Source organism: Tursiops truncatus, chromosome 3 (genome assembly GCF_011762595.2).
Source record: "Tursiops truncatus isolate mTurTru1 chromosome 3, mTurTru1.mat.Y, whole genome shotgun sequence".
Lineage (NCBI taxonomy): Eukaryota > Metazoa > Chordata > Mammalia > Artiodactyla > Delphinidae > Tursiops > Tursiops truncatus.
In genome coordinates this window covers 163,740,516-163,765,634 of record NC_047036.1, presented here as the reverse complement: position 1 = coordinate 163,765,634, position 25,119 = coordinate 163,740,516, and the positions used below count along the sequence as shown (strand labels likewise).

The 25,119-nt window shown below is 52.6% G+C and overlaps 2 protein-coding genes and 1 long non-coding RNA gene across 8 annotated transcripts in view; 2 read left to right on the top strand and 1 right to left on the bottom strand.

Moving 5' to 3' along the window:
* The window catches only part of LDLR (low density lipoprotein receptor), a 35,870-nt gene extending 28,704 nt beyond the window's left edge, over positions 1-7,166 (top strand). For all 3 annotated transcript variants that reach the window (XM_033854269.2, XM_033854268.2, XM_073801895.1), the window contains exons 15-18: positions 769-888; positions 3,222-3,299; positions 4,616-4,773; positions 5,427-7,166. In XM_033854269.2, the coding sequence (XP_033710160.1) occupies positions 769-888; positions 3,222-3,299; positions 4,616-4,773; positions 5,427-5,462 (392 nt within the window). In that variant the 3' untranslated portion in view covers positions 5,463-7,166. The remainder of the gene's footprint in view (positions 1-768; positions 889-3,221; positions 3,300-4,615; positions 4,774-5,426) is intronic.
* A 7,943-nt stretch (positions 7,167-15,109) lies between these two features.
* On the bottom strand, positions 15,110-20,539 carry SPC24 (SPC24 component of NDC80 kinetochore complex). 3 transcript variants are annotated; one of them, XM_073801903.1, is made up of 5 exons: positions 20,365-20,539; positions 16,955-17,115; positions 16,698-16,798; positions 16,336-16,412; positions 15,110-15,329 (listed from the first exon to the last, which is right to left on the bottom strand). In XM_073801903.1, exons 1-5 carry the CDS (start codon positions 20,522-20,524, stop codon positions 15,223-15,225), a joined length of 606 nt encoding a protein of 201 aa, XP_073658004.1. In that variant the 5' UTR covers positions 20,525-20,539; the 3' UTR covers positions 15,110-15,222. The 3 variants fall into 3 exon arrangements, with proteins under 3 accessions (XP_073658004.1, XP_033710162.1, XP_033710161.2); XM_033854271.2 differs by lacking the exon at positions 16,955-17,115 and having other exon boundaries at positions 16,698-16,902; XM_033854270.2 differs by lacking the exons at positions 15,110-15,329; positions 16,336-16,412 and having other exon boundaries at positions 16,694-16,802; positions 16,971-17,115.
* Positions 20,540-20,732: 193 nt separating this feature from the next.
* The window catches only part of LOC117311748 (uncharacterized), a 20,216-nt gene continuing 15,829 nt past the window's right edge, over positions 20,733-25,119 (top strand). For both annotated transcript variants that reach the window (XR_004526044.2, XR_004526042.2), the window contains exons 1-2: positions 20,733-21,111; positions 21,842-22,049. This is a non-coding gene — a long non-coding RNA (uncharacterized lncRNA). The remainder of the gene's footprint in view (positions 21,112-21,841; positions 22,050-25,119) is intronic.

Sequence of the window (25,119 nt, the reverse complement as noted above, 5' to 3'; positions counted from 1 at the left end):
CATCCATCAAATGGGAGAGTGAGGCCCCAGGAGGCCCTTGTAAGGCCTTTCTCAAATGCTGGGTGCATCAGCACTGTGCCTCGCAGGGAGATGGACTCAGTTCACCTGTAAGGTCTAGTTCTCTCTTTCCCAGACCTCTTGGGTGGGGGAGGGACTGGTTTTATTTTATTTATTTATTATAAATTTACTTATTTTGTTTATTTTTGGTTGCGTTGGGTCTCTGCTGTTGCACGCGGGCTTTCTCTAGTTGCGGCAAGCAGGGGCTACTCTTTATTGCGGTGCGCGGGCTTCTCATTGCAGTGGCTTCTCTTGTTGCGGAGCATGGGCTCCAGGCGCGCGGGCTTCAGCATTTGTGGCGCACGGGCTTAGTTGCTCTGCGGCATGTGGGATCTTCCCATACCAGGGCTCTAACCCGTGTCCCCTGCGTTGGCAGGTGGACTCTTAATGACTGCCTGCGCCACCAGGGAAGCCCGGGACTGATTTTAGTTGCAGACACTGAGGGAGAAGGTGGCCCCCTTTTGATTCTCCTCATCCTCAGAGAAAGTCTCCATTTGGGGCCAGTGTGTCTGTAACACTTAGGAATCTTCCTTTTGAAAAACAACGTGTAATATAATAACATAGATATTGGTGGGTTTGTATTTTCAGTGCGTTTATCTTCAGTTATTTCTTTGTGGCCCATGGCACTTGCTTCCTATCCGTTGTCAGCAGCAGCGCAGCTATCAGTGGGGCTCAAGCTGCAGGGCACTCAGGAACTGTTTATTCTTTCAGAGACTGAACCTGCAGTGACCACCTGGAGGCCCTCCACAGTCAACTCGACAACCGTGGGTCCGAAGCGCACAGCCAGTCCTGAGCTCACCACGGCAGAGTCAGTGACGATGTCCCAACAAGGTAAAGGCTGGGGTCACCCTGGCCCCGGTTCATTGATATGAGCATGTTGGTGAAGAGACAGAGTGGATTTAGTCTTGGCTCCTTTTCTCACTGTCTCTGGCATGGTGGAAGCCTCAGTTTCCCTACCTATAAAATGGAGCTAATAACAGTGCCCACCCACCTTCCTGGAATAGTGGGGATCACATGGGCTTTTTCAGGTGTCTGCCCAACACGGCCAGGACTAGCATGAGGCAGGTCAGGCACTCCCTGGGGCAGCATCTAAAGGGGGCACCAGGGACTTCCCTGGTGGTCCAGTGTGTAAGACTCTGAGCTCCCAATGCAGGGGGCCTGGGTTTGATCCCTGGTCAGGGAACTAGATCCTGCATCCCACAACTAAGTTCGCATGCCTCAACTAAAGACCCCCGCAGGCCACAACTAAAGAAAGACCCACCCCTGCATGCCACAACTAAAGATTTTGCATGCTGCAACTAAAAGATCCTGCATATGGCAACGAACATCCCATGTGCCGCAACTAAGACCCGGAACAGCCAAATAAATAAATAAATATTTTTTAAAAATAAATAAATAAAGGGGGCACCAAAATACCCAAGATTCAAGTAATATTTTAATGCAGTATTTTTTTTAAAAAATTGAATCCTCAAACTATGGCATGTGGGGTCAGCCACCTGTTCTAGTAAATAAAGTTTGCTCGGAGCCAGTGTCTCAGTGAGGCAGAATCTTGCAAAGTGTATAGTCAGATCCTGTTTTCCTAAAAGTTTTGCTATTTTGGTCACCATGAGGTATCGGCATTAATTTTTCTTTTCTTTTCTTTTCTTTTTTCTTGGCCGTGCTGCGTGACTTGTGGAATCTTAGTTCCTTGACCAGGGATTGAACCTGAGCCCTCAGCAGTGAGAGCGTGGAATCCTGACCATTGGGCCACCAGGGAATTCCCGTTGGCATTAATTTTGATTTTTAAAAACAATGCAGGGACTTCCCTGGCGGTCAGAGATCTAAGATCCCGCATGCTGCACGGTGTGGCCAAAACAGGAGAAAAACAAAAAAACAATGCATTATAATATTACTGGTTTACTGAGTTTTGGGGGGACCCCTTTAAATTTAGTGCCTGGGATGAGTCCCTCTCTCTCCTCATCTTAGCCCACCCTCAAGGTCATGATCTACCTCCCCCCAGCTGGAGGAGGTGAGAGCTGGGCTCTCAGTGAATTGGAGCCCACCATTTGCTGCTTTGTCCAGCAGAGGGCGCCCGACCCCGTTTTTGAGCAGCCCGGAAACAGAGCTCAGACTTTTCTGGCCAGGAGAAAAAAAAAAAGGCACATCAGCAAGTTTCAGACTTTTTTTTTTTTTTTTTCCCCTCAGAATAGCTGAATCCTTTGTTCAACCATAAAGGAGATAAAACAGAAACTATATGGTTGAAGGAGGCCCAGAACCCTTCTCACTTGAAGGACCACTGCTTAAAAAACCGTTTCACAGATGGGCCCGTCGAGGGCTTCTCGAATTTGGCAAAGGAGCCCTTTTAAGGGAAAAATTTTTCAAGGACACCAATGCTGCTGCCCAAAATTATTTTTGTGACAAGGTTTCTTAAATATGCGTAAGTGTAAAACTGCATGTAAACTCTGTCCACAACACGTGCGACAGCGGATTGAATTAAAACCCAGAGGGATTTGAACACAACCGGAGACGGTCATCACTGTTCACCGGCCTATGTGTGGCTTGGATGTGGCTTGTGCAGTCTTCCCAGCTCACTGGCCTGTTTGTAGGCCTTTAAACTTTCACGTGCACAGCCCCTCACATTGTCCGGCCCAGGTGCATGGGCGTGGTTATATAATGAGGTTCCCCCCCTTCCAATATTTCTTATTAGGTGGGGACAGCTGGCGCAGGACTATGGGGCTTTGGTGCGATGCAACCCAGGCACTGGGATTGCTGAGTATTACGGGGACAGAAGTTGGCCCCGGCCCCATCCAGAAAAGGCTCCTTGTCATCAAATGCAGAAGCAGGTTGAAAAATTCCACCAGTGACCTCGCCAGCCACTGGGAATGTATCTGTAGGCGTTGGTCTCAGGGACCAGCAGTCCCTTCCCCAGTGCCTTGTAATGTGAGGCTAAAGGACCCTCTTAAATTTGCCCCAAATCCCATAACCCCGATTGCTAACAAGCGAGGCCCTGGAGGAAGCCAGCCCGGCTCCTCTCACACCTGGGAGATGCTCCAAGTTCCTTTGAATGTTTGAGGACACTGAGAAATGTCAGGCATTTTCCTTTGCGGGTTGTCATCATACACCTGCTGTGTTTTCCCGCCTCTCACTGGGGAACTGGGCCTCACTTTCTCCCTTCTCCCTTGCAGTCCTGGGTGATGTTGCCGGCCGAGCGGATGCGGAGAGGCCCCAGGGCGTGGGTGCTCTGTACATCGTCCTCCCAATCGGTAAGCCTGTGGCCGGTCCTCCCCTGGTTCCCGGGTTCCTACAAAATGATCTCCGTGCCCAGTAAGCCAGTCTGGTCCACCTTTCCTCCAGGAATGGGGTAGCCCTGCTGTGCATCCTGTTCATCACTGGGCCCCCCTTCCTAGCTTCATTTACTTAACAAATATAGTTGAGTGCCTGTTGTATACCAAGATTGCTTCCGGGCACTGGGGACACAGCCCTGAAAGAAACAAACATTCCTCCCCCCACCCCCCACCCCCTCCTCGGAGCTGACGGTGAGCAGAGTGGGGCAGTCGATGTGTCACAATGGGGGAAGTGGGGCTGGGCCAGGGTCCCCGGTGTGAGTATGGGCGGCCTCGCCAACACCCAAGGGATGGGAGGGCAACCAGCAGGGGCGCCTCCTGGTGAGCGGTTCTCTTGCAGGGGGCAGTTGGGAGATTTCTGCTTCCCCCCCGCCACCCATCAATCATGGCTTGGTCAGCATCACACCCATTTTTCCTTTTTGAAAAAAGTCCTTTCAAGGTGTCCCTTCACAGAGATGAGAGATCTAAGTGCCCAACAACTGTGTGCTGTGGGTTGGCGGCTGGGCCCCTTACCTTCCTTGGGGCTGCCGGGGGCCCAGCAGAGCCTGAGCCTCTCCCACTCTCTGGACCAGAATATTTTTCAGACCTGGGCTGGGTGAGCCCTTGGCTGTTCCCTGGATCTGGGGGAGGGGGTAGGGAGGGGACAGGAAGTGCCACCCCAAGGCCCACCATAAAGGATGCAAAGAGGGATCCAGCCCCACCCAAGTTCAAACAGAACCAGAGTACACTGTGGCCCTGTATGTAGAGAACAGTCCTATTTCTGAAAAAGCGGTGGCTCCCATGTGACTAATCACAGAAACAAACTGGAAGAATTGAAAATAGTTGGGTATTCAGAGGGTGAGGCAGGGCTTCCCTGGTGGCGCAGTGGTTGAGAGTCTGCCTGCTGATGCAGGGGACACGAGTTCATGCCCCGGTCCGGGAAGATCCCACATGCCGCGGAGCGGCTCGGCCCGTGAGCCATGGCCGCTGAGCCTGCGCGTCCGGAGCCTGTGCTCCGCAACGGGAGAGGCCACACAGTGAGAGGCCTGCGTACCGCAAAAAAAAAAAAACAACAAAAAAAGAAAGAGGGTGAGGCAGTCACAGTGGTCTTCAAGCTAGAGATTTGTTATGCTCATAGATAGATTTTTTTTTTTTTTTTTACAACGGGCAAGTACTGCTTTAAATGCAGAATAAAACCCTTTACAAGTTGAAAGGGCCTGACAGCTGAAGGCAACATCTCTCCCCTCTCCCTGCAGCGCTGCTCATCCTCCTGTGCTTCGGGACCTTCCTCCTCTGGAAGAACTGGCGGCTTAAGAGCATCAACAGCATCAACTTTGACAACCCTGTGTACCAGAAGACCACGGAGGACGAGGTCCACATCTGCCGCAGCCAGGATGGCTACACCTACCCATCGGTGAGCTGCGCCACTTGGGACCTCGCTGGTGCCCGTGTGTCCGTCTGTGTGTCTGTCATGTCTCCTCAGGGCCAGGTCCTCCCCAGAGAGCAGACATTCTCACTGTGTGGGGACGGGGCCAGAGGATAAGCAAAAGGATCGTAGGTCCGAGGGTGAAAGCCAGAAGGGGGACGGAGAGTGGTTTGTGGGTCTGGGAGGGAGGGGATGCAACTTTAGGTGGGCAGGAAGGCTTCTCTGAGCAGGGAGTGTATGGTGTGCAGAAGGCACCACCTGTGCAAAGGCCCTGTGGCGGAACCCTGCCTGGTGTGTTTGAGGAGCAAGGAGGCCACCAGTGTGACCGGAATGGAGAGAGTGGGGGAGGGTGGGAGGGGACAGGGCAGATGGAGCAGCACCCTCGGAATGAGGTGGGAGCCACGGAGCCACACGATCAGACTTGGGTGGTCACGGCGCTCCCTGGTGGCTGTGAGGGAGCAGGCTGGGACCAAGTAGCAGAGCTCCGAGACCCCGGGGGAAGCCACTGTGTGGGTCCAGCGGGCAATGCGTGGGGGCTGGTTGGCTGGAGGGGCCAGGAGAGAGTGAGGCGTAGGTGGCCTCTAGCCATGTTTACTGTATGTTGGACTGATGGTTTCCGGCGTTTACCGTTTTGTTGACAGAGACAGATGGTCAGCCTAGAGGATGATGTGGCGTGAGCTGCTGCCTTGAGTCCCGTCCCTTCCCGGAACCTGCCGCTGGTCAGTCGCTGGCAGGAAGAACACTTTCTCCCCGGACCCTTGACCTGCCTCAAACCCTTCCTGAGACCTCGGGCGCCAAAAGCAGTGCTGGTGGTTGCAGCCCCGGAGCCTGTCTGCCTTGTCTGCCAAAGCTTTGTTTTATATATTTATTTGTTTGGGAGGCAGAACAGGCTTCCGACAGCGCCCACGGATCGGGTTTGGGTTGCATTTTTTCTTTCTTTCTTTACGCTTAAAAGAAAAGAGGAGGAAGGCGGACGAGCTGGGGGATGTTTCTGAGCTTCTCTCCTCCTTGACGTGCTCTTCCCCCAAGGGAATGATGGACGGAGGGACACGGAGCGGGAAAGCTAGTGGCTTTGAACGCACCAGAGCAGTTGCTACCAACAGGGGCCCGGGTAGCTGCTGCTTCACGTGCCCTCCAGCTCGAGCCTCACACTCAGGACTGGACGTGTTTACCTCTGCCTGCCGAGCTGATGGGATGGCCAGTGTTGGCCTTTGCTCTGCCACCCACAGGTTAGGATCAAACTAGGGTTTTCCAAGCTGGGTTTGCCCTCCCCTTATGCTGGGGAAGGGCCCCTGGTGATGGCTGGATCCAGCCTTCTGGGGGTGGCACCCGCTGAGCCCTATTCATTCACCAAAATCCGGCCATCCCCAGGGAAAACCTGAGCCACCTGTCACCCTTAATATGTATTAAGTGCCTGAGACCCCATTGCCTTGTGCGTGAAGATAGGTGGCTCCGACCTCTAACTGTGTCCCTCTGTCTGGGTGTGGGTGTCTGGACCCCAGCCCTGCCCCTTGCACTTTTTCAGTTTAGTTGTACACTGTGTAAAGTCGACAGTCTATTATTATTTTGCACTGCTTTCCGTTCTGGTTCTGTTCTGGCTGGAGAGAGTCCAGGTCGGTGATGGTGCGGACCTGGCCCCTCTCCCAGCACGTAGGGAGACGTGCGTGAGGAGGAAGGGGTCGGCCTGATCACAACTTCAAAGCCAAGATCAAGATCGAGACTATCTGGCTAGTGTTTCCACTTCTGTGCAGATGCCCCCCGAGCCGTTCATTTCCCCAATAAGCTGGTCATGGTTGGCGGGGGGTCCATCTGAAACGTGCATGGCAGGTCCGCCCTGTAGGATATACTCCTGGCCTCGAGCATTTCGCGGGACTTATGAAACAAGAACGCTTTCTGAAATTGACACACGTATCGCATTTGTGACCACAGAGTGGGGGTGGGGGGGTGCCTCCCACGGAGACTCTCTGAGGGGACTGTCTGCTGTACAACCACAGAACATGGCGGCCCTGCAGGAGGCTGTGAATGCCTTTTCTCTTTCTGAAGCATGTAAATAGATCCCCGGGCAGACAATGGGAGCTTTTTGTTATGTTTGCACTTTGTATATTTGTTGAAACATTTATCACTTATATGTATATAAAAAAAGATCTATTTATTTTTGCAAACCCTGGTTGCTGCATTGGGGGAAACTGTCTCTGAGACGCCTCGTCTTTCTGTACAAAAAGATTATTCGCGCGTGCTGCGTGCAACGCTCTTCAGGAGAATCAGGTCTGTGTTGTATATATGGGTTGCTTTTCCGGGATGGGTATCGCTTTTTAAACCACTGTATAGAATGTTTTTATAGCCTGAATGTCTTACTGTGATCGATTAAATTTCTTAAAGTATTTGGCTAAACCAGAAGTGCTTTCTTCCTCTGTTCTCTGGCTCCCTCCATCTGTTGAGGGACTAGACTCCCCGGGAGAAGGATCTGGAAAGGGAACATCTCCCCAGATCTCCAGCAGGCTGCAGGCTCTCGGGGATATTGTGCTCAGGTGGGGAGCAGCTCTGCTGGGTGCTTCCCTGAGTTGGGGTTTTGCTAAATTTTCCTGCTTGTTCATTCAATGAACAACGGGCACCTGTTGCGTGCCAGGTCCTGTTCTAGGCGTGTGGGACACTGCAGTGAATAAGAGTCCGTGCCCTTGGGACTTCCCTGGAGGGTCCAGTGGTTAAGACTCCACGCTTCCAATGCAAGGGGCGGGGGTTCGATCCCTGGTCAGGGAGAGCTAAGATCCCATATGCCGTGTGGCACGGCCAAGAAAAAAAAAAGTTATATATATTAAAAAAAAAAGTTTGTGCCCTGAAGGAGATGACATTTTAGAAGAGGAAACAGATAGAAAAATTATATTTTACAAGATTATTCTGGAAGAATATTAAAAAGGATAATGAGAGAACTGAGTGGCAGGAGGCTTTTTTTATTTTGGGGGTTGTCGGGGAAGGATTCTCCTGAATTTAGTCCTATTAAATTCGTTGCTAAGATGGAAAAAAATCGAGAGATTTCACAACACAAATCCAAATAATCATAAATTCAGGTGAATCTGGCTACATCATGGAAACATTTGGCCAGAGCCATGGGTGTCAGGGTACGTGGGCTGCAGTCCACCTCAGTCCCCTACACCCTCATTCTCTTGTGCACCCCAGCTTTACCTGAGTCTGGGCCTTGAGGGCATTTCAGACCCCTGTCTTAGGGCATGACGGTCAAGCCACAAATAGTCCTGGCACATCAACTGGGGAACAGTCAGGAACACAGCACGTCACTGGATAGAAAAAAACAATACAGGGATCTAAGCATAACACACCAAATGGGCAAATCATAATGAGATGCCACCTCACACCCATTAGGATGGCTGTAATGAAAAACAAAAAACAAGACAACAAGTGTTGGCGAGGGTGTAGAGAAACTGGAACCTTCGTACATTGCTGGTGGGAATGTAAAATGGTGAAGGCACAGTGGAAAAACAGTATGGCGGCTCCTCAAAAAATTGAAAATAGGACCTCAAATTTTTTAAATTAAAAATAGAACTATTGGGACTTCTCTGGCGGTCCAGTGGTTAAGGCTCCACGCTTCCACTGTAGGGGGCATGGGTTCGATCTCTGGTCGGGGAACTAAGATCCCGCAAGCCGCGAGGCATGGCCAAAAAAATTAACAATAAAAATAAAAATAGAACTATGATGTGATCCAGCAAGTCTACTTCTGGGTATATATACACAGAAGAATTGAAATCAGGGACTTAAACAGATATTTGCACACCCATGTTCTTAGCATTTTTCACAAAAGCCAAAAGGTGGAAACAACCCAAGTGTCCATCTGCAGGTGAACAGATAAATAAAATGTATATATATACAATGGAATATTATTCAGCCTGAAAAAGCAAGAATATTCTGACACATGCTCCAACATGCATGACTCTCGAGGACATTGTGCTACAGGGAAATCAGCCAGTTATAAAAAGGTAACTACTGTATGGCTCCACTTATATGAAGTCCCTAGTGTAGTCAAATTCCTAGAGACAGAAAGTAGGACGGTGGGTGCCTGGGGCTGGACGAAGAGTCTGGGGAGTTGGTGTTTAATCGCTATAGGCTTTCAGTTTTGCAAGACCAAAGAGCTGGATGGCTGGTGGTGCTGGTTGCACAACAATGTGAATGTGCTTAAGGCCGATGAACTACACACTTAAACTTGGATAAGATGGTAAAGTTTACGTTATGTGTATTGGAGCACAACTGAAAATAATGCTAAATAATACTTTTTTTAAAAGACCAGGGGGCTTCCCTGGTGGCGCGGTGGCTAAGAATCCGCCTTCCAATGCAGGGGGACACGGGTTCGAGCCCTGGTCCGGGAAGATCCCACATGCCGCGGAGCAATTAAGCCCGTGCGCCACAACTACTGAGCCTGCACTCTAGAGCCCGCAAGCCACAACTACTGAGCCCGCAAGCCACAACTACTGAAGCCCGTGCACCTAAAGCCTGTGCACCGCAACAACAGAGCCTGCACTCTAGAGCCCGCAAGCCTACAACTACTGAGCCCGCAAGCCACAACTACTGAAGCCCGTGCACCTAAAGCCTGTGCACCGCAACAACAGAAGCCACTGCAATAAGGAGACCACGCAACGCAACAAAGAGTAGCCCCCGCTCTCCCCAACTAGAGAAAGCCTGGGGGCAGCAACCAAGACCCAACGCAGCCAAACATAAATTTATTAAAACAAAACCAAAAACCCAGGGAATTCCCTCGTGGTCCAGTGGTTAGGGCTCCACGCTTCCACTGCATGGGGCACAGGTTTGATTCCTGGCCGGGGAACTAAGATCCCAAATGCCGCAAGGCGCAGCCAAAAAAACCACAAATGGGGACAATGAGGCATCTAGAAATAACAGCAGAAGAAGGGGTGGCATTACTGGAGCCCAGGAGCTGTGGGAGCCTGGGAGGAGACCCCTCCACGGCAGAGAGAGACGAGAGAGACTCCGTCCTCTCCCCTCCTCCGGGCACCCCTCCTGCCAGCGCCCCCATGGGCTGAACCCAGCAGGACCTGGGAAACTGGGTTCCCTGCAGGAATGGGCCCAGGGGCAGGGGACCCAGAGTGTCAGGGCAGCAGGTGGGAAAGAGCGCAGACTGGGCCAGGCGGCCTGGGTTGAGCTGGGTGACCTGGGACCCATCAGAGTCTCAGTTTCCCCAACCGAAAACGGGGCCGATGCTGATCCCTACCTCCTGGGCTCCACGGGTGGCCGGCGTGGTGGTGGAGAGAAGCGCCAGGAGCCGCAGGGACTGTTATCTCTTCTCTGTCCACAGGGTGGCACTTCCTTCCTTCCTTCCGCCTTTTGTCTTGGGAAGGTTCCAAAATGCCTCTGGGGGCGAAAGCTGAGCGGACCGCACAGGAAGCGTCCGGGGCCTGCAGGCAGGCGGTCGATAATTGGTTGATTGACTGACTCCATGCTCAGCCGCGTGGCAAATGGGACAAATGAGCTCGAATGGCTGGGCCTGTGGGAGGGGCCGGGAGGTGGCAGAGGGTGCTGTGAAGGGAGGGTGGGCAGGACTCAGGTGTCCCTGAGCAGAGGAAGTGCCTGGGAGAGGCTGGAGGTGATGGAACTTTCTGGTCCCTGGCCTGGGCAGTTTTCCATTAAGGGAGTGAGTAGTTGCTGAAATCCTCCCTCGGGCGTCCCCACCGTGGCATTGAGTACGACACAGACACGCAGGACTAGAGCCTCAGGAAAAATAAGAGCAAACACTTCTTGGGGATTAACTGTCTGCTCCCCTCGGTGGCTGCCCAAGGGGCGGGGAGGGAGGGCAGGCCCAGAGCCCATTTTACAGATGGGAAAGGGGAGGCTGGGGTCACCGGTCTCAGCTCCCGCAGCTCCTGGTGAGACCCAGACGTCCCTCCCCACCAGCAGCCCGAGGGGTGGAGGGGGTGCGGCCTGGTGATCCTCTCTGGGCTCACAAGGGGTCCCCTAGGGAAGGGCGTGGATGTCACCCAGGTGAGATGCAGCGCAGCTAGCAGGCCACTTGGAGGTGGTCTGTAGGCGCAGCCTGCCCAAAGGGGTGGGGGCAGACTGGAGCTTCGGAGCTGCCATCCCCAAGGACAGGGTGTGGGCAGGCGTGACCCTGGCTCCCCCTCTCCAAGGGCTCAATGGCTCTGGCCAGGACTGGCTGGGTGGTGGGAAGAAGCTGCTCCCCCAAGCCTGACACCCCAATTCATGTCCTCTGCTGCCTCCCCCTCCTGCCCCCACCGGCATCTGAAACCACAGCTGCCTGTGGTGAGTCAGGCTGGAGCCTGTGGGGCTGAGCCCAGGTCCGGGGGAGGGAAGGGGGGAGGCAGGAAGGGGGAGCCCTGTCCCTGACGCCGGCCTCTCCCCCACAGTGGGGGTCAGCACCCCTTCCTCTCCCCCAGGAAGTGAATCCCCTCCACGATGAAGGGGTAAGAGAGCGGCTAAGAGGTGGAGTTTGAGCGAACACTGGTCACATCACCCACCCCACTGAGTGGAGTGGGATGCGGGGGGATAGCCCCCAGGACTCCTGGGTCCCGTCCAGCCTCCCCTCCAGGCAGCTCAGGTTTCAGCACTGATTCCTGCCCTTGGTGGAGGGGCTCCACCCTCCCGGCACAGCTGCTCTGCTCACCCCGGAGGCCTCCTCTCCCACGCTGTGCCTGGGATGGAGGTGGGGAGCTTGGGGGTTCATAGCGAGACCAGCCCCCTAGTCGGCTGGGCCTCTGCACCATGACCTGTGTCAAGAGGCCAATGTCAGGCTCCCCTTTCCAAGCCCCAACTCTGGGGCCCCCCTGGAATCTGCAAATCCTCCCCATGCCTCACTGTGGACTGCAGGCCTGGCATGGCCCAGCCCCACGGCCTCATGTTCCCTCCATGCTGGCCTCTCTGCTGCCCCTGAACACCCATCTTTGCACTTGCTGTTCCCTCTGCCTGGCTCACTGTCTCCACACCTTTATCCCCAGAGGGCTCAGGTCTATCTGGGCTCAAACGGCTCTTCCTCCCTGGGGCCTCCTGCAGGCACTGTCTCCATAATCTGTGACACCTTCCACGAATAGCCTGCCCTCTCTGTGCCTCAGTTTCACCACCCGTAGGGCACTGGGAGCCAGCACACGGCACCTGCTCGTGGCCTCCACTGGAGTGTGGCTCCCTGAAGGGGGGCCTGGCAGGTCACAGATGCCCAGTGCACACTTCTGAGCCAGTCGGGGAGCCGCCAGGAGGTCCTGGAGCCTCCCCGAGGATGGTCCATGCACTGCCGTGTCTGTGCTGATGCCCTGTGACCAGTCCTCCCAGCCTCTCACCAGCCTCGGCCCACCAAGCTTGCCAGAGGTCCAGTGTGAGGGGTTTGGCTATTTTCCCCAGAAACGCCAATTATAAGACAGGTTGGCCAGGTGTGTGGATGTTTGACCGGCAACCACTGATCACTAAGCGTCTAGAACTTTACCCTGCTCCGTCGCCCAGCAGGGCTCCACCCAGTACAGGCCTGAGTTCCAGTCCTTGGTCTCTTTCTACCTGGGTGACGTCGGACAAGGGGCAGATGCCTTGGAGGCCATTTCTCATCTGAAAAGCCAAGATGCTCCTCCATGGACCCCAGGGCCCCACTGCCGAATTCAGCCTCCCAGGGTGTCACTGTCCTGTGACTTCGGGCAACCGACTGGACCAAGCTGTGCCTCGGATTCCCCACCTGTAAAACGGATACTCCTCACCGGCGTGGGACGGTGTTGGCCTGAGGGGTGCAGGAGGAACGGGCTGGGGGTGAGGGGTCAAGTCTCACCTCTGCAGGCGCAAGGCCTCGGTTCCCCACTCACTGCCTGGTCAGGGGGACTCCGATCCTGCATGCACTCCAACAGGCCCGGCCGAGAGAGCTGGTTGCTGGCTGCCCATGGGCCGGCTGTCAGAGGGAGAGCAGGCAGGGGCGGGAGTGGGTGTGCAGGCTGGAGGCCGCGGGCCGAGGCTGTCCGGGCGTCCAGCCAGCGCCGGGCAGTGAGTCAGGGCCCAGGCATGTGGAGGGCCAGGGCCTCTCGCGGCCCCTGTGAGCTCAGGCACCTCCCTGAATGCGCCCGCCGGGCCCCACTGGGCTGCGTTCCTCACGCACTTGCTCACTCCTTGGGCTGGTTGCGGGGGAGGCCTGAGGCGACGGGGCCCCTCTAAGCCTAGGTCCATGCTGCCTCCCTGGAGCCACCTTCTTCTTCTTGGGGAAACTGAGTTCTGGGCAGGCAATGCCTCCAGGGCCCCTCCCAGAACAAAGCGAGGCCACTGCTCAGGGGTTGGGGAGCAGGCCCATGGGGGTTTCAGGCCCTGGGCCCGGGGTACAGAGAAGCCTGCGTCTGTAACTGCACCCGCCCCTCAACACTGGCTTTCTCTCCCAGGGACTCTGCACCTGCAAATCTGTTTGAACTAGAGAGCAGTATGCCTCTCTGCCCGCCCTGGGACCCTCAGCTAGGCCGGGTCTACTCAGGGCGGGGAGCACTCCTGCAGGGGAGCAGGTGGAGGCCGGCTGTGTCAGCAGGAACAGCCACCAAGGTGACAGCAGCTAGTCAGCTGACCTTGGCAGAAGACTGGTTCCTGGCTGCGGCTGCAAGGCAGGGGGGCGGCAGCCCTGAGTGTGCCTGCCCCCCCCACCGCAGGGTTTTTGCGACAGGGGTGTGCTCCTCCCATCTAGTGGGTGGAGGCCAGGGATGCTGCCAGATATCCTGTGATGTCCAGGACAGCCCCCACCAGAGACAGTGACCTAGCCCAAACATCGTGAAGGCTGAGGCAGGAAAACCCTGGTCTAGATCAAGTCTTTTGCCCTTTGGAGGCCGAGGGTACAAATAAAGGGCTCTGCTTCTTTTTCACATCATAAAAAACTCTGCCAGCCTTGAAAATGGAAACAGCCCAGGAGGGCTTATGTGAACATTTCCTTGAATATGTAAAGCCAGGCCCTCGGCCTCTGAAGTTCTTCTGGGAATCTTTCTTTGTGAGCCAGATGGACTGGGGCTGCTTACATTTCAGGGAGACTAACAACCCCTTTTTTGGGTCTATCTCCTGGAGCCCGACAGGCAGGATCCCTTGCTCTAAGGCCTCTGAGAGACACCGGAACGGACTATTTTTAGTGCCCACTTGATGTACTCAGGAGCTGCTAGAACTTACTGCTCCCTCTGCTTAGCATGTCCCTCTCTGATCAAGAAATACAAATTGTACTCACTGTAAATGGTACAGAGGTGCACAAAACCCAACACCCAGAGGCTCATGTAACTACCAAATCTACTGGCTTCAGGAAAAGCTGTATCCAAGAGGCACTTGATACCGAAGGGACCCTACTTCTCACTCTCTCCCCTCACACAGGCAGGCAGGCTGGCCACAGGCTTCCCACTCTTAGTAGTCCCTCAGTCACTGAGGATGGGGGTTAGGTGAAGAAATCAATCGGCTGGCCCAGGCCTTGGTTGCATGCTGAATCAGTTAGGGTGTTTGTGATAGAAAAACTAAAATAACAAAGGCACACATAATAGTTTAGCCCCTACCCGCAAGGAAGTCCAGCATTGACACCCAGCTACACCATCATCAGGGAACCAGGTTCCTATCATCCCTAGAGGATTGCACCCCTCCTTAAGTGTGGCAATACAGCTGCTAGGGCTCCAGCCATCACACTCAAGTTCCGAAAAACAGAGCAGAGGGGGAAAGGGTATACTACCTTGCCTTTTAAGAAGTCACACACAACACTTCTTTTTACATTTCACTGTCCTGAACTTAACTGCAAGGGAGGCTGGGAAAAGCTGTGTTTTGACTGGGCAGCTAAAAGGATTTCCTTACCAAGGGGGGAGGGGAGAACAAATATCAGGGAGGCAAACAGTGGTCTCTGACACACAGCCCACCCTGGAGCCAGCGATGGGCCCCTATACATCCTATAATGTAATCTCTTCATGACTGACTCATCCTTTCCAGTCCCAGCAAAAATGCCACCGCCATCCCCTGGGGCAGGGCCCCTCCCTGGCCAGGGTCCGGAAGCACTCTGGATGCTCTCTAGCTCGAGGGTGTCATCTGATCACTTTTGACTCCTCCACTGGCTCAAGGGATCCTTCATCTCGCCTTGGGTTCCCAGCACAGCTCAGACACACAGTGGCACTCAGAACGAACGGATAAAAAAGGGCCAAACCTGAATCACAGATGACGAAGACCTGGAATTTGTCATCGGATACTACGGTGTCATTTGTATGTGTTGTCACAGACGTGAAGTCACAGGCCTGGCACAGTTAAGTCCATTTTCTTTGGTTACCTAGTCCAGCATTTGAGGCCAAAGTCAAGACGGGGGAACGGGGGAAGAAATCCAGTAAGAAACTCATTTACGTATAAACATTTAATTTTAAGCTGATCTCACCACTGAGGCACTGACCACCCACCACGGGCTGATTCCCACTGTGTGGGACTGTACGACGCAGTCCCAGAGGCTCCTGGCTACCACTCTGTGTCCACCAAGCTCCAGAGATAGTCGCTGATGAATTTCTTGGAGAGCTGGGTGCTGTCCAGGTGGATGGGCTGAGCAACGCTGGGGCCATGATGGACTGAGGGTGCAGATGTAAGGGAAACCCAGCACACATGGCCCTCCCTCTCCCCCCACGACGAAAGGACACTGCCTTTAAATTGTTATTATTAAGATAATTGGAGACTGAAAGACATTTTCATGAACAGAAAGTTAAGATAATGAACTGTCTTTTTTAAAATTGTGGTAAAATACATATAACATTATATTTACCACCTTAAACATTTGAAAGTGCCCAGTTCAGTGGCATTAAGCACATTCATGTTGTTGTGCAACTATCATTACCATCTCCAGAACTCTTTTCATCTTGCAAAACCAAAGCTCTGTCTCCATTAAACACTGACTCCCCCTCCCATCATAATCCCCTTCCTACGTTCTGTTTCCATGAATCTGACTCCTCTAGGGACCTCATGTAGGTGGTATCATACAGTACTTTTTTTTTTTTTGCGGTACGTGGGCCTCTCACTGTTGTGGCCTCTCCCATTGCGGAGCACAGGCTCCGGACACGCAGGCTCAGCGGCCATGGCTCACGGGCCTAGTGGCTCCGCGGCATGTGGGATCTTCCCGGACCGGGGCACGAACCCGTGTCCCCTGCATCGGCAGGCGGACTCTCAACCACTGTGCCACCAGGGAAGCCCACAGTACTGACTTTTTGTGTTTGGTCTATTTCAACCAGCAGATTATGTTCCAGGTTCATCCATGTTGTAGCATGTGCCAGAAAGTCTTTCCTTTTTAAGGCTGAATAATATTCCACCGTATGGATGGACCACATTTTGTTTATCTGGTCATCTGCAGACGGACACTTGGGTTGCTCCCACCTTTTGGCTTTTGTGAACAGTGCTGCTGTGAACATGGATGTACAAACATCTGCTCAAGTCCCTGCTTTCAATTCCTTCGTGTGTATCCCCAGAAGCCGACCTGCTGGGTTATGTGTTTATTCTGGATTTTTTAGGATCTACCATAGTGTCTGCACCGTTTAAGATTCCCACCAACAGTGCACAGGGTTCCACTTTCACCACAAAGGATACTGCCTTTGATCATCCCCGGCTCACATTCATAATCCCACTCAATTTTACTAATTCGGCGATAAAGTTGAGCCACATACCTGTGTGAGAAGACAAAACGGGGGGGGGGGGGGGGAGGGAGGGAGGGAGAGGGAGAGGGAGAGGGAGAGAGAGAGAGAGAGAGAGAGAGGGAGGGGGGGGAGAGAGAGAGAGAGACAGAGAGAGAGAGAGAGAGAGACAGAGACAGAGAGAGAGAGAGAGAGAGAGAGAGACAGAGAGAGAGAAGTTACTCCAGCGTCGACTCCAACAAAGAGCTGTGGGCTGCGTGCACGCACACACGCGCGCACACACACACACACACACTCACACCGCGTCTGTGGACCTACACGGCTGAAGGGATGGTGACTGTCGTGTCTTCGTCAACCTCCCTCTCTTGTCTTTCAAGATCAGTCTCGATCTCCTTGAGCTCCTCCAGCTCTCTGCTGAGCTGAGTACACAGGCAGTTAAGGACTCCTGGCTTTGGAGGGAGGGCTGCCCACGTGCTCACACCAACCCCGTCGGGCCCGGGGCTGCTGGCTCCAGGTGTGCTCTCTAGAGTGAACAAGGGCATCCTGGGTGAGGCTGGGGCCCGGCTGTCCTGCACACACAGGAAAGGATATAGGAGGCTGGCCTTCAGACGGGCGTCCTCCTCGCTGGCCCTCTGAAGCTCGGCTTCAAGCTGCTGCAACTCGGCGCCGCCCTGGTGTGCCTGCTCCTTCGCGTTGAGGAGGCTCTGGGCCACCTCCTTCTCCGCAGTGAGGACCTCTGCAGGGCAGGGAGAAGTCTGCGTTCCTCATCTCGGGCTCCCCAGGAGAGCCCCGGAGCAGAGGGCAGCCTCAATGCTCCCATCTATGGCCACGTTCCCACTTCCATCTCTAGCTCCCTGACCCATCGTTCTATTTGCAAATGCCCGCCTGAGAGTCCCACCTGGACCTGGCACACGTGCTTCCATTTCACCGAAATCACACTTGAATCCATCCAAAGTAATAAAGCCTGGTCCTTGTTTGCACACCTAGTCTTAATTTATGACGTCACTCTCGACCCCATTGTCCAAGCAACAAGCCTGGGACTCACTTTCTGGATCCAGTTAGCCATCCCGTCTGGCAGGACCCCTTCTTCTGCGTGCTGGTCCTTCATGCCTCCAGGACCACCCCAAAAACCTCCCGGCCGTGTCCTGCTTTGGTCTCTCCCGTTGCCAATCCTTTCTGCTCTCTGCCTTCAGAGCAGCGGCGTCAGAGGCCAAATGTGAAGTCGCTCCCCTGATCAAAGACCTCCCGTGGCTCCCCAGAGTCTCCAGGATAACGTCCAGGTCTTTTTGGGCACCTTCGGCATCCCTGCCAACCTCCTCTCTCCCTGCTTTTTGCCCCACCATGTGCTTTTCCCTTTGCTCTGGCTGCAAAGATGCCTCATCATCGTGCAGACACGCCATGTTTTTTCAGTCCTGGGCCCCTGCCTGCCGGTCTTCCAGAGACCTGTACCCCTGTGTCCCTGCCCACTGGCGCATCATTCCCAGCATTAAGGCCTTCTGGATAACGCCTGACTCAGGCGGCTGGACACTCTCTTCTCCCTCCTAAGGCGAGACTGTGCTCCCAGGACAGCCCTTATCACACTGGACTATTTATTCCCAAGTCTCTCTTCTTCAAAGCACAGATTGCATCTTAAAATCACCGTACATCGCCAACACCTACTCAGAATAAACACATTTTGAACAAAACATCCAAAAAGATCAAAAACACCCTAAGAAGGTTACTGTGTTCCTTCCCACAGAGTCAGAGAAACCTGCCAACTCAGAGAAGGCACGGATGAAAATGCTTCTTAAAGGGCCAGTGTTTAAGTGTTTATAAACTTATATTAAGTTAATTTTTAATCAAAGCACCACATGTCTATGGTTGTGAAAATTTAAACACACACACACACACACACATATAACCCTCTCTAAGCCTCTCCAACCCTCTGAAGCAGCCAGTTAAACTCTTCACTGTTTTCTCTGGCATCGACCTTCATATTTCTAAATAATTTGCTTATGCTGCTATTTCTTGATCTGTCTGTGTTAGACGGTGCCTGCTGACTTCCTGTTAGGAGAGCTGAGGGTCTGGCTCTCTTTTGCAGCCTTCCCGCCCCTTCTCCACGCACCCTCCTAACAACAACCGAGTCTCCTGGGATGATCTCTTCCCCATGGACGTTCATTATAAGCTGTCGTTACCCGAATGTGTGCTAAGTGCCACAGGTGACCACGGGGCCCCAACTCACTGAACTCTCACCACTCCCTGAGGGTGGCTGAACCCCTCCCCCGATTTGAGAGGCGATGAGCGGAAGCCCAAGGTCCAGTGGCTTGTCCACACACTTAGCTCTGAAGCTGGCATCTGCACTGGATCCTTTTGATCGAAACCCCAGCTCCCTAGAACACCGACTCTTGTCTCCCTGCCCCAAATCCCTCTGTTCTTCTGAAACCCAGGCAGGTTGGGTGATGCGGAGCTTCTCCTCAACCATCAGTGAAAGGGGAGTTAATGGAGCGGGAGGGGAGGAAAGAAAGGAGAGAGAAGGAAGGAGAAAAGAGCAGAAGACCCTGATCAGGACATCTGTTGTGCTTAGCCTAACATCCAAACTCCTCCCGGGGGCTCACAGGCTGGCAAGTCTGGCCCCTGATGACCTCATCTTCTACCTCTTTCTCTTGGGTCTCCAGCTCATTCTCACCTCATGACCTTTGCATTGACAGTCCCCTCTGCCAGGAACACTCTTCCCGGAGCCATCCCATGGCTAGCTCCCAGATCATTCAAGTCTCAACCCAAACGGCACCCCCTCATAAAGTGTCATTGTCAAAAGGCATTACAAATCCCTGGCACTGAAACCACAGTGGAAAACTAGATGACAGCCCCTCAGAAAAATTAAATATCAAATTACCATCTGATCCAGCATTTCCACTTCTGGGAAAATACAAAAAAGAATTGAAAGCAGGGACTCAAAGAGATTATTTGTACACTCATGCTCATAGCAGCATTATTCACAATAGCCAAGGGGTGGAAGTGTCCCAAGTGTCCAGTGACGGATGAATGGATAAACAAAATGTGGTGTATCCATACCACGGAATACTGGAGATGATGGTGGTGATGGTCACACAACAACGTGAATGTACTTAATGCCACTGAACCGGACACTTGAAAATAGGTAAAATGGTAAATCTTAGGTTATGTCAATTTTACCACAATAAAAAAAGTCTGAAGCCTTTAAAAGACAAAAACAAAAAAACCCTGATGCTGAGAAAAGCCGCAACAAGGGCAGCTCCTGTGCAAGCATCACCTCCATGAATCTCACTTTGATCCATCAAGGGGTGCTATCAGCAACCCCATTTCACAGATGAGGAAACTGAGGCTTGAGACGGAAGCACTGGACTGGGACAAGAGGGTTCATGAGTTAACAGCTGAAATCCTTAGCCCATCACCTCCTGACAAATCCATTTTTCTTGTTTATCCTCTGCCTCACCCCACTAGAATATTAGCTCTACCCCCACCCCAGGGATTTTGTTTGCTTTGTTCCCGGCTGTCACCCCATGACTGGCACTATGCCTGGACCCAGCAGGTGCTCAGTAAGACATGGGAACAATCTCAGCAGGAAGATGCGGACTATTTATTATTACAACCATTTTATGGGAAACAGAGGCATTGCAAGGTTCAGTAAGTCACCTCAAATCTCACAGCTGGGAAGTGGCGGTGCTGGGATTCAAACCCGACGCTTTGACACCTGAGCCCCAATTCAAACCCTGAGTCCCAGCTCCTGCTCACAGCGCGTCAGACCTCCTACATTCACCACTAAACCCCTGGGAGGTGGCTGCTGTCCTGAAGCCCATTTCATGGGTGGGGAAACCGAGGCTCAGAGGGGACAATGCTCATCCGCCGGTCGCACGCGGAAATACGGTAGCGGATGGGGCTCCCAGAAGGGAGGAGGTTTGAGGCCGGCCTGGTCACCACCACCACCACTCGGGCCCGGCTGCCCGCCGCCCCCCGCCCCGGCCTTCACCTCGCAGCCGCTGTTCGGCACCGTCTTGCGTCTCCAGCAGCCGCTCCACCACCTGCTCGTGGCGCCTCAGCAGCCGCCGTTGCTGCGCCTCGGCGCGGTTGGCACCCAGTAGGCTCAGCAGCCCCTGGCTCACCTCCTCCATGTCGCGGAAGGCCGCCATGACTACACTAGGACCAATCCCGCGCAAATTTAACTGCCCGCTGGGCCCCGCCCCCTTCCCGGAGAGGCCCGTTTCCATTGGGTTTAGCCCACGTCAGTCATCAGCCAATGAGGGAGGCCGCGTCTAGTCGGACTAGTGCGCCTGCGCCGGCTCCTCTGTCAACCATTGGCGATGGCCAGTCTGCGTAGGCAGCGTGGGGGTGCCTCCGGCGTCCTGCCTGATGCGCCTGCGCAGGCTGGAAAGCGGCTGCAAGATCTTCAAGCTGTTTCTTTCCGGGTCCAGTGCCTGCTGCGAGCAACGCGCTGTTCTAGGGGCGAAGCCAAGAACTACTTCTCGTGGAGCTGAGGTTCAGCGGTGTGTGTGTGGGACACTCACAATAAACATCATAAATAAGTAAATTATATAAGAGGCTGCGTAGCAAAATGGAGTCTGCATCGAGATTTATTGCGTTTCAATCCCAGATTTTCCACTTACTAGCTGTGTTACCCCGAGCAAATTGCTTCATCCTTCTGTGCTTCACTTTCCTCCTCAGTTAAATGAGGATCATCATAGTGTCTACTTCAGAGTTGGTGTGAGAGTTGAATGAGGTCAGTGCCTGGTATTCAGTACGTGCTTTATAGGTGTTAAATAAAAAATACGTAGAAGGCTAGTGGGTGAGGTGTTTGATTCTCACCGAACACCATGCTGTGTGCGGGGTTACGGTTGAGGAAAGACAAACTGTTCACTTTTGTGACATGTCCCTCAAAGGAGGTGAAGAGGGCTTCCCTGGTGGCGCAGTGGTTGAGAGTCCGCCTGCCGATGCGGGGGACGCGGGTTCGTGCCCCGGTCCGGGAAGATCCCACATGCCGCGGAGCGCCTGGGCCCGTGAGCCATGGCCGCTGAGCCTGCGCGTCCGGAGCCTGTGCTCCGCAACGGGAGAGGCCACAACAGTGAGAGGCCCGCGTAGCGCAAAAAAAAAAAAAATGAGGTGAAAAAATAAGCGGGTCATGACCAGCATTTTCAACAAAATACAATGAAAAAAAAAAAAATCAGTGCATTGTGTACAGAAAGCTAAGTATTGTTTTGGGAAACTCCCCCCATTTGTCTACTGGGTGTGGAAGATTGTATTTTCCAAAAAAATGGCTACAGAAATAGTTCCAATTTTGCCAGTCCTTATCAAGAGACAGACTCCAATTCTTCTCTTGAACTTGAGCAGGATTTGTGCAACAAACAGAATGTGGCAGGAGGGACGCCGTGTGAATTCCAAGTCTAAGTCAGAAACTATAATACATCTTTTGCCTGGTGCTAGCTCGCTCTCTCCCTCTTTCTCAATTCCAGGATACTCTCTGTGAGCCCAGCTGCTATGTTGTGAGGAAGCCCAAGCCACGTGAGGAGTCTCCCAGATAAGGTCCCAGCTGAAACCAGCATCAACCACCAGAGAAGTGAGTGAACATTGAGATGATTCCGGCCCCCAGGCTTTGAGCCGTCCCAGCTGACACCAAGAGGAGGAGAGAGAGAACTGTTCCCATCAAGCCCGGCCCAAACTGTGAGCAACATCGATGCCTTTGTTTAAAGCTTTTGTTTAAAGCCAGTAAACTTGGGGGTACTTTGTGATGCAGCCATAACACCTGGATCACTGGGTCACATGTGAAATTTGTATCTTGCTGTGGGTTGTGTAAAAAACCATTGAAAGCCACAGCTGTAGTGGCAAGTCCTCACAGTAAGCAAAGAAACAGATGAACAGAATCATTTTAGCCAGGAACACCTGCTACAGGGAATAAACCAGGGTCATAGGACAGAGTCACCAGAGTTGGGGCAGGGGAGGGAAGTGGCTTTAGGTTACGTGGTCAGGGATGGACTCCCTGAGAAGGGAACATATGAACTGGGACCCGAGTGATGAAAAGGAAACAAAAAGGAAACAAAGCACCAGAAGAGGAAAGAGTAAGTTCAAAGGTGTTAAGCAGGGGAGAGCTATGGAGTGGATTGGCTCCAGATCTTCCAGAATCAAGAGAACTTGCCAGCAAGACTGGATTCCATCCTTCTCTGAGGAAGAGAAAGGATACTTCTGGGTGTTTGGCCCAAACACCTGTTGGGTGGTGGGTAGTGGTGGTGGCACTGGTGGCCAAGGCGGGTAAGGGAGCAGGCTTGGAGGTGGAGGGCTGCGTGAAATGGAAAGCTTGGGGAAGTTCCCAGTGCCTGGAGGCTGACCACGTGGAGCTGTCAAGAGGGTAGTTGCAGGGCTTCCCTGGCGGCCCAGTGGTTAAGACTCCGTGCTTCCACTTCAGGGGACGTGGGTTCGATCCCTGGTCAGGGAACTAAGATCTCGCATGATCCACGGCGTGGCAAAAAAAAAAAAAAAAAAAAAAAAAGAAAAGGTAGTTGCTTGGCTATGAGCCTGCAGAGACGTTTGAGCTGCAGATAGAAATCCGGGCGTCGTCAGGGTGCAGCCAATATCAGATGACAGCTCTCCTGGGGGAGAGTACGGAGAGGACAAGGTCTGAGGACTAAGTTCTGAGACCCACCAATTGCAGACGTTGGAGAAGAGAGGAGAAGCCGGCCAGATAGAGGAGGCACAGCCAGGGAGAGAGGAGAGAAACTACAACAGAGGCGTCAAGATTTCCACTGACCATCCAGAATCTGACAGGTCCCCAAGCCCAAGCCTGGAGCCACCTTCCTCCTTAGAGCTTACTTTCATGGGATAATTTTTGCCAAGACCCCAGGGACTGTTCATGTTGTAATATTTTGACAGCGATCATGGAGCTGGGGACACCCTAAGACTAATATATTTATTTAGTCTTCCCCGGGTCACAGATTCCTTTGAAATCTAATGAGAGCAACGAGACAGGCTCTTCTTTGAAAAACGTACCCAACAGGCACACATTTTTGGATTTCAGGACCCCAGAAGGCCATCCCCAGATGTTCAGGTTAAGAAGCTCCACAGCCTTTATCTCATAGGGTGGCTAGCAGATGTATAAGTGATGACACCTTAGTTGTTTCCTGCAGAAATGTCGGTGTCGGGGCATGGAGCTGGGTCCCCAGAGTCAGTGCTTATGGCATCGCTCACCCTCCTGTTCGCTGAGCATTTGATGCTGAGATTGCTCTGTCACCATCAGCTACGTGACCTTTGGTGGCAGGGGCTGGCCTTCTCTGTGCCTAAAGGCGGGCACAGTGCTGAGTGAAATGAAGAAGAGATAAGACCATGGGTTCCGTTTCTGGCTCTGCAGTTCACCTATGACTGTGGCAAGTTCTTAACCTTTCTAAGTCATGGGCTAATGATAGCTCTCTTATCAGCTGTGAAAGGTTTTTCAAGAGTTAAGCCATTCCAGGTTGCACAACCAGAGCCTGAAATATATAAATGCTCCTGTCAAAAAGGCCACTCACCTCACTTCCAAAAAATAAAGAGAGAACCACTCACAGCCATTAGGATGGCTACTATTAAAAAAAAAAAATCAGAAAATAACAGTTGTTGGTGAGGACATGGAAAAACTGGTTGGTGGGAATGTAAATTGGTGCAACTGCCCCGGAAAAAACACTGGCTATTCCTCAAAATACTGAAAACAGAACTACTGTATGACCCAGCAGTTGTACTTCTAGGTATATACCCCCCAGATTGAAAGCTGGGGCTTGAAGATGTTTGTATAACCAGCATGATTGATAATAGCCAAAAGGTGGAAGCAACCAAGTGTCCACTGATGGATGAATGGATAAATAAAACGTGGTGCATGCAAACAGTGGAACAGTATTCAGTCTTTAAGTAAGGAAATTCTGCCACATGCTACAATGTGGATGAATCTTGAGTATATTATGCTAAGTGAAATAAGCCAGCCATAAAAAGACAAATACTGCACGATTCCACTTATATGAGGTCCCTAGAGTAGTTGAATTCAGAGACGGAAAATAGAATGGCAGTTGCCGGCGGCTGGGTGTGGGAGTGATGATGTCAGTGTTTCGTGGGGACAGAGTTTCACTTTGGGAAGATGGAAAGAGTTCTGGAGATGGATGGTGGAGATCGTTGCACAACGATGTGAATGTACTTAATGGCACTGAACTGCACGGTTAAAAATAGTTTAGATGGTAAATGTTTTGTTATGTATATTTTGCCACAAAAATAGACATCTATTTTTTTCAGACATATATTTTTTTCATGCACAATTTCTATTCTTTTTCTGTAATGTCTTTTTTAAAAATTTTTATTTATTTAATTTTGGCTGTGTTTGGTCTTCGTTGCTGCGTTCGGACTTTCTCTAGTTGTGGCGAGCGGGGGCTACTCTTCGTTGCGGTGCGCGGGCTTCTCATTGTGGTGGCTTCTTTTGTTGTGGAGCACGGGCTCTAGGCGTGAGGGCTTCAGTAGTTGTGGCTCGCGGGCTTAGTAGTTGTGGCTCACGGGCTCTAGAGCACAGGCTCAGTAGTTGTGGTGCATGGGCTTAGTTGCTCCGTGGCATGTGGGATCTTCCCGGACCAGGGCTCGAACCCGTGTCCCCTGCATTGGCAGGCGGATTCTTAACCACCGTGCCACCAGGGAAGTCCCTGTAATATCTTTATTGAAGTATAATTACTTTACAATTTTGTATTAGTTTCTACAACAAAGTGAATCAGCTATATGTATACATATATCC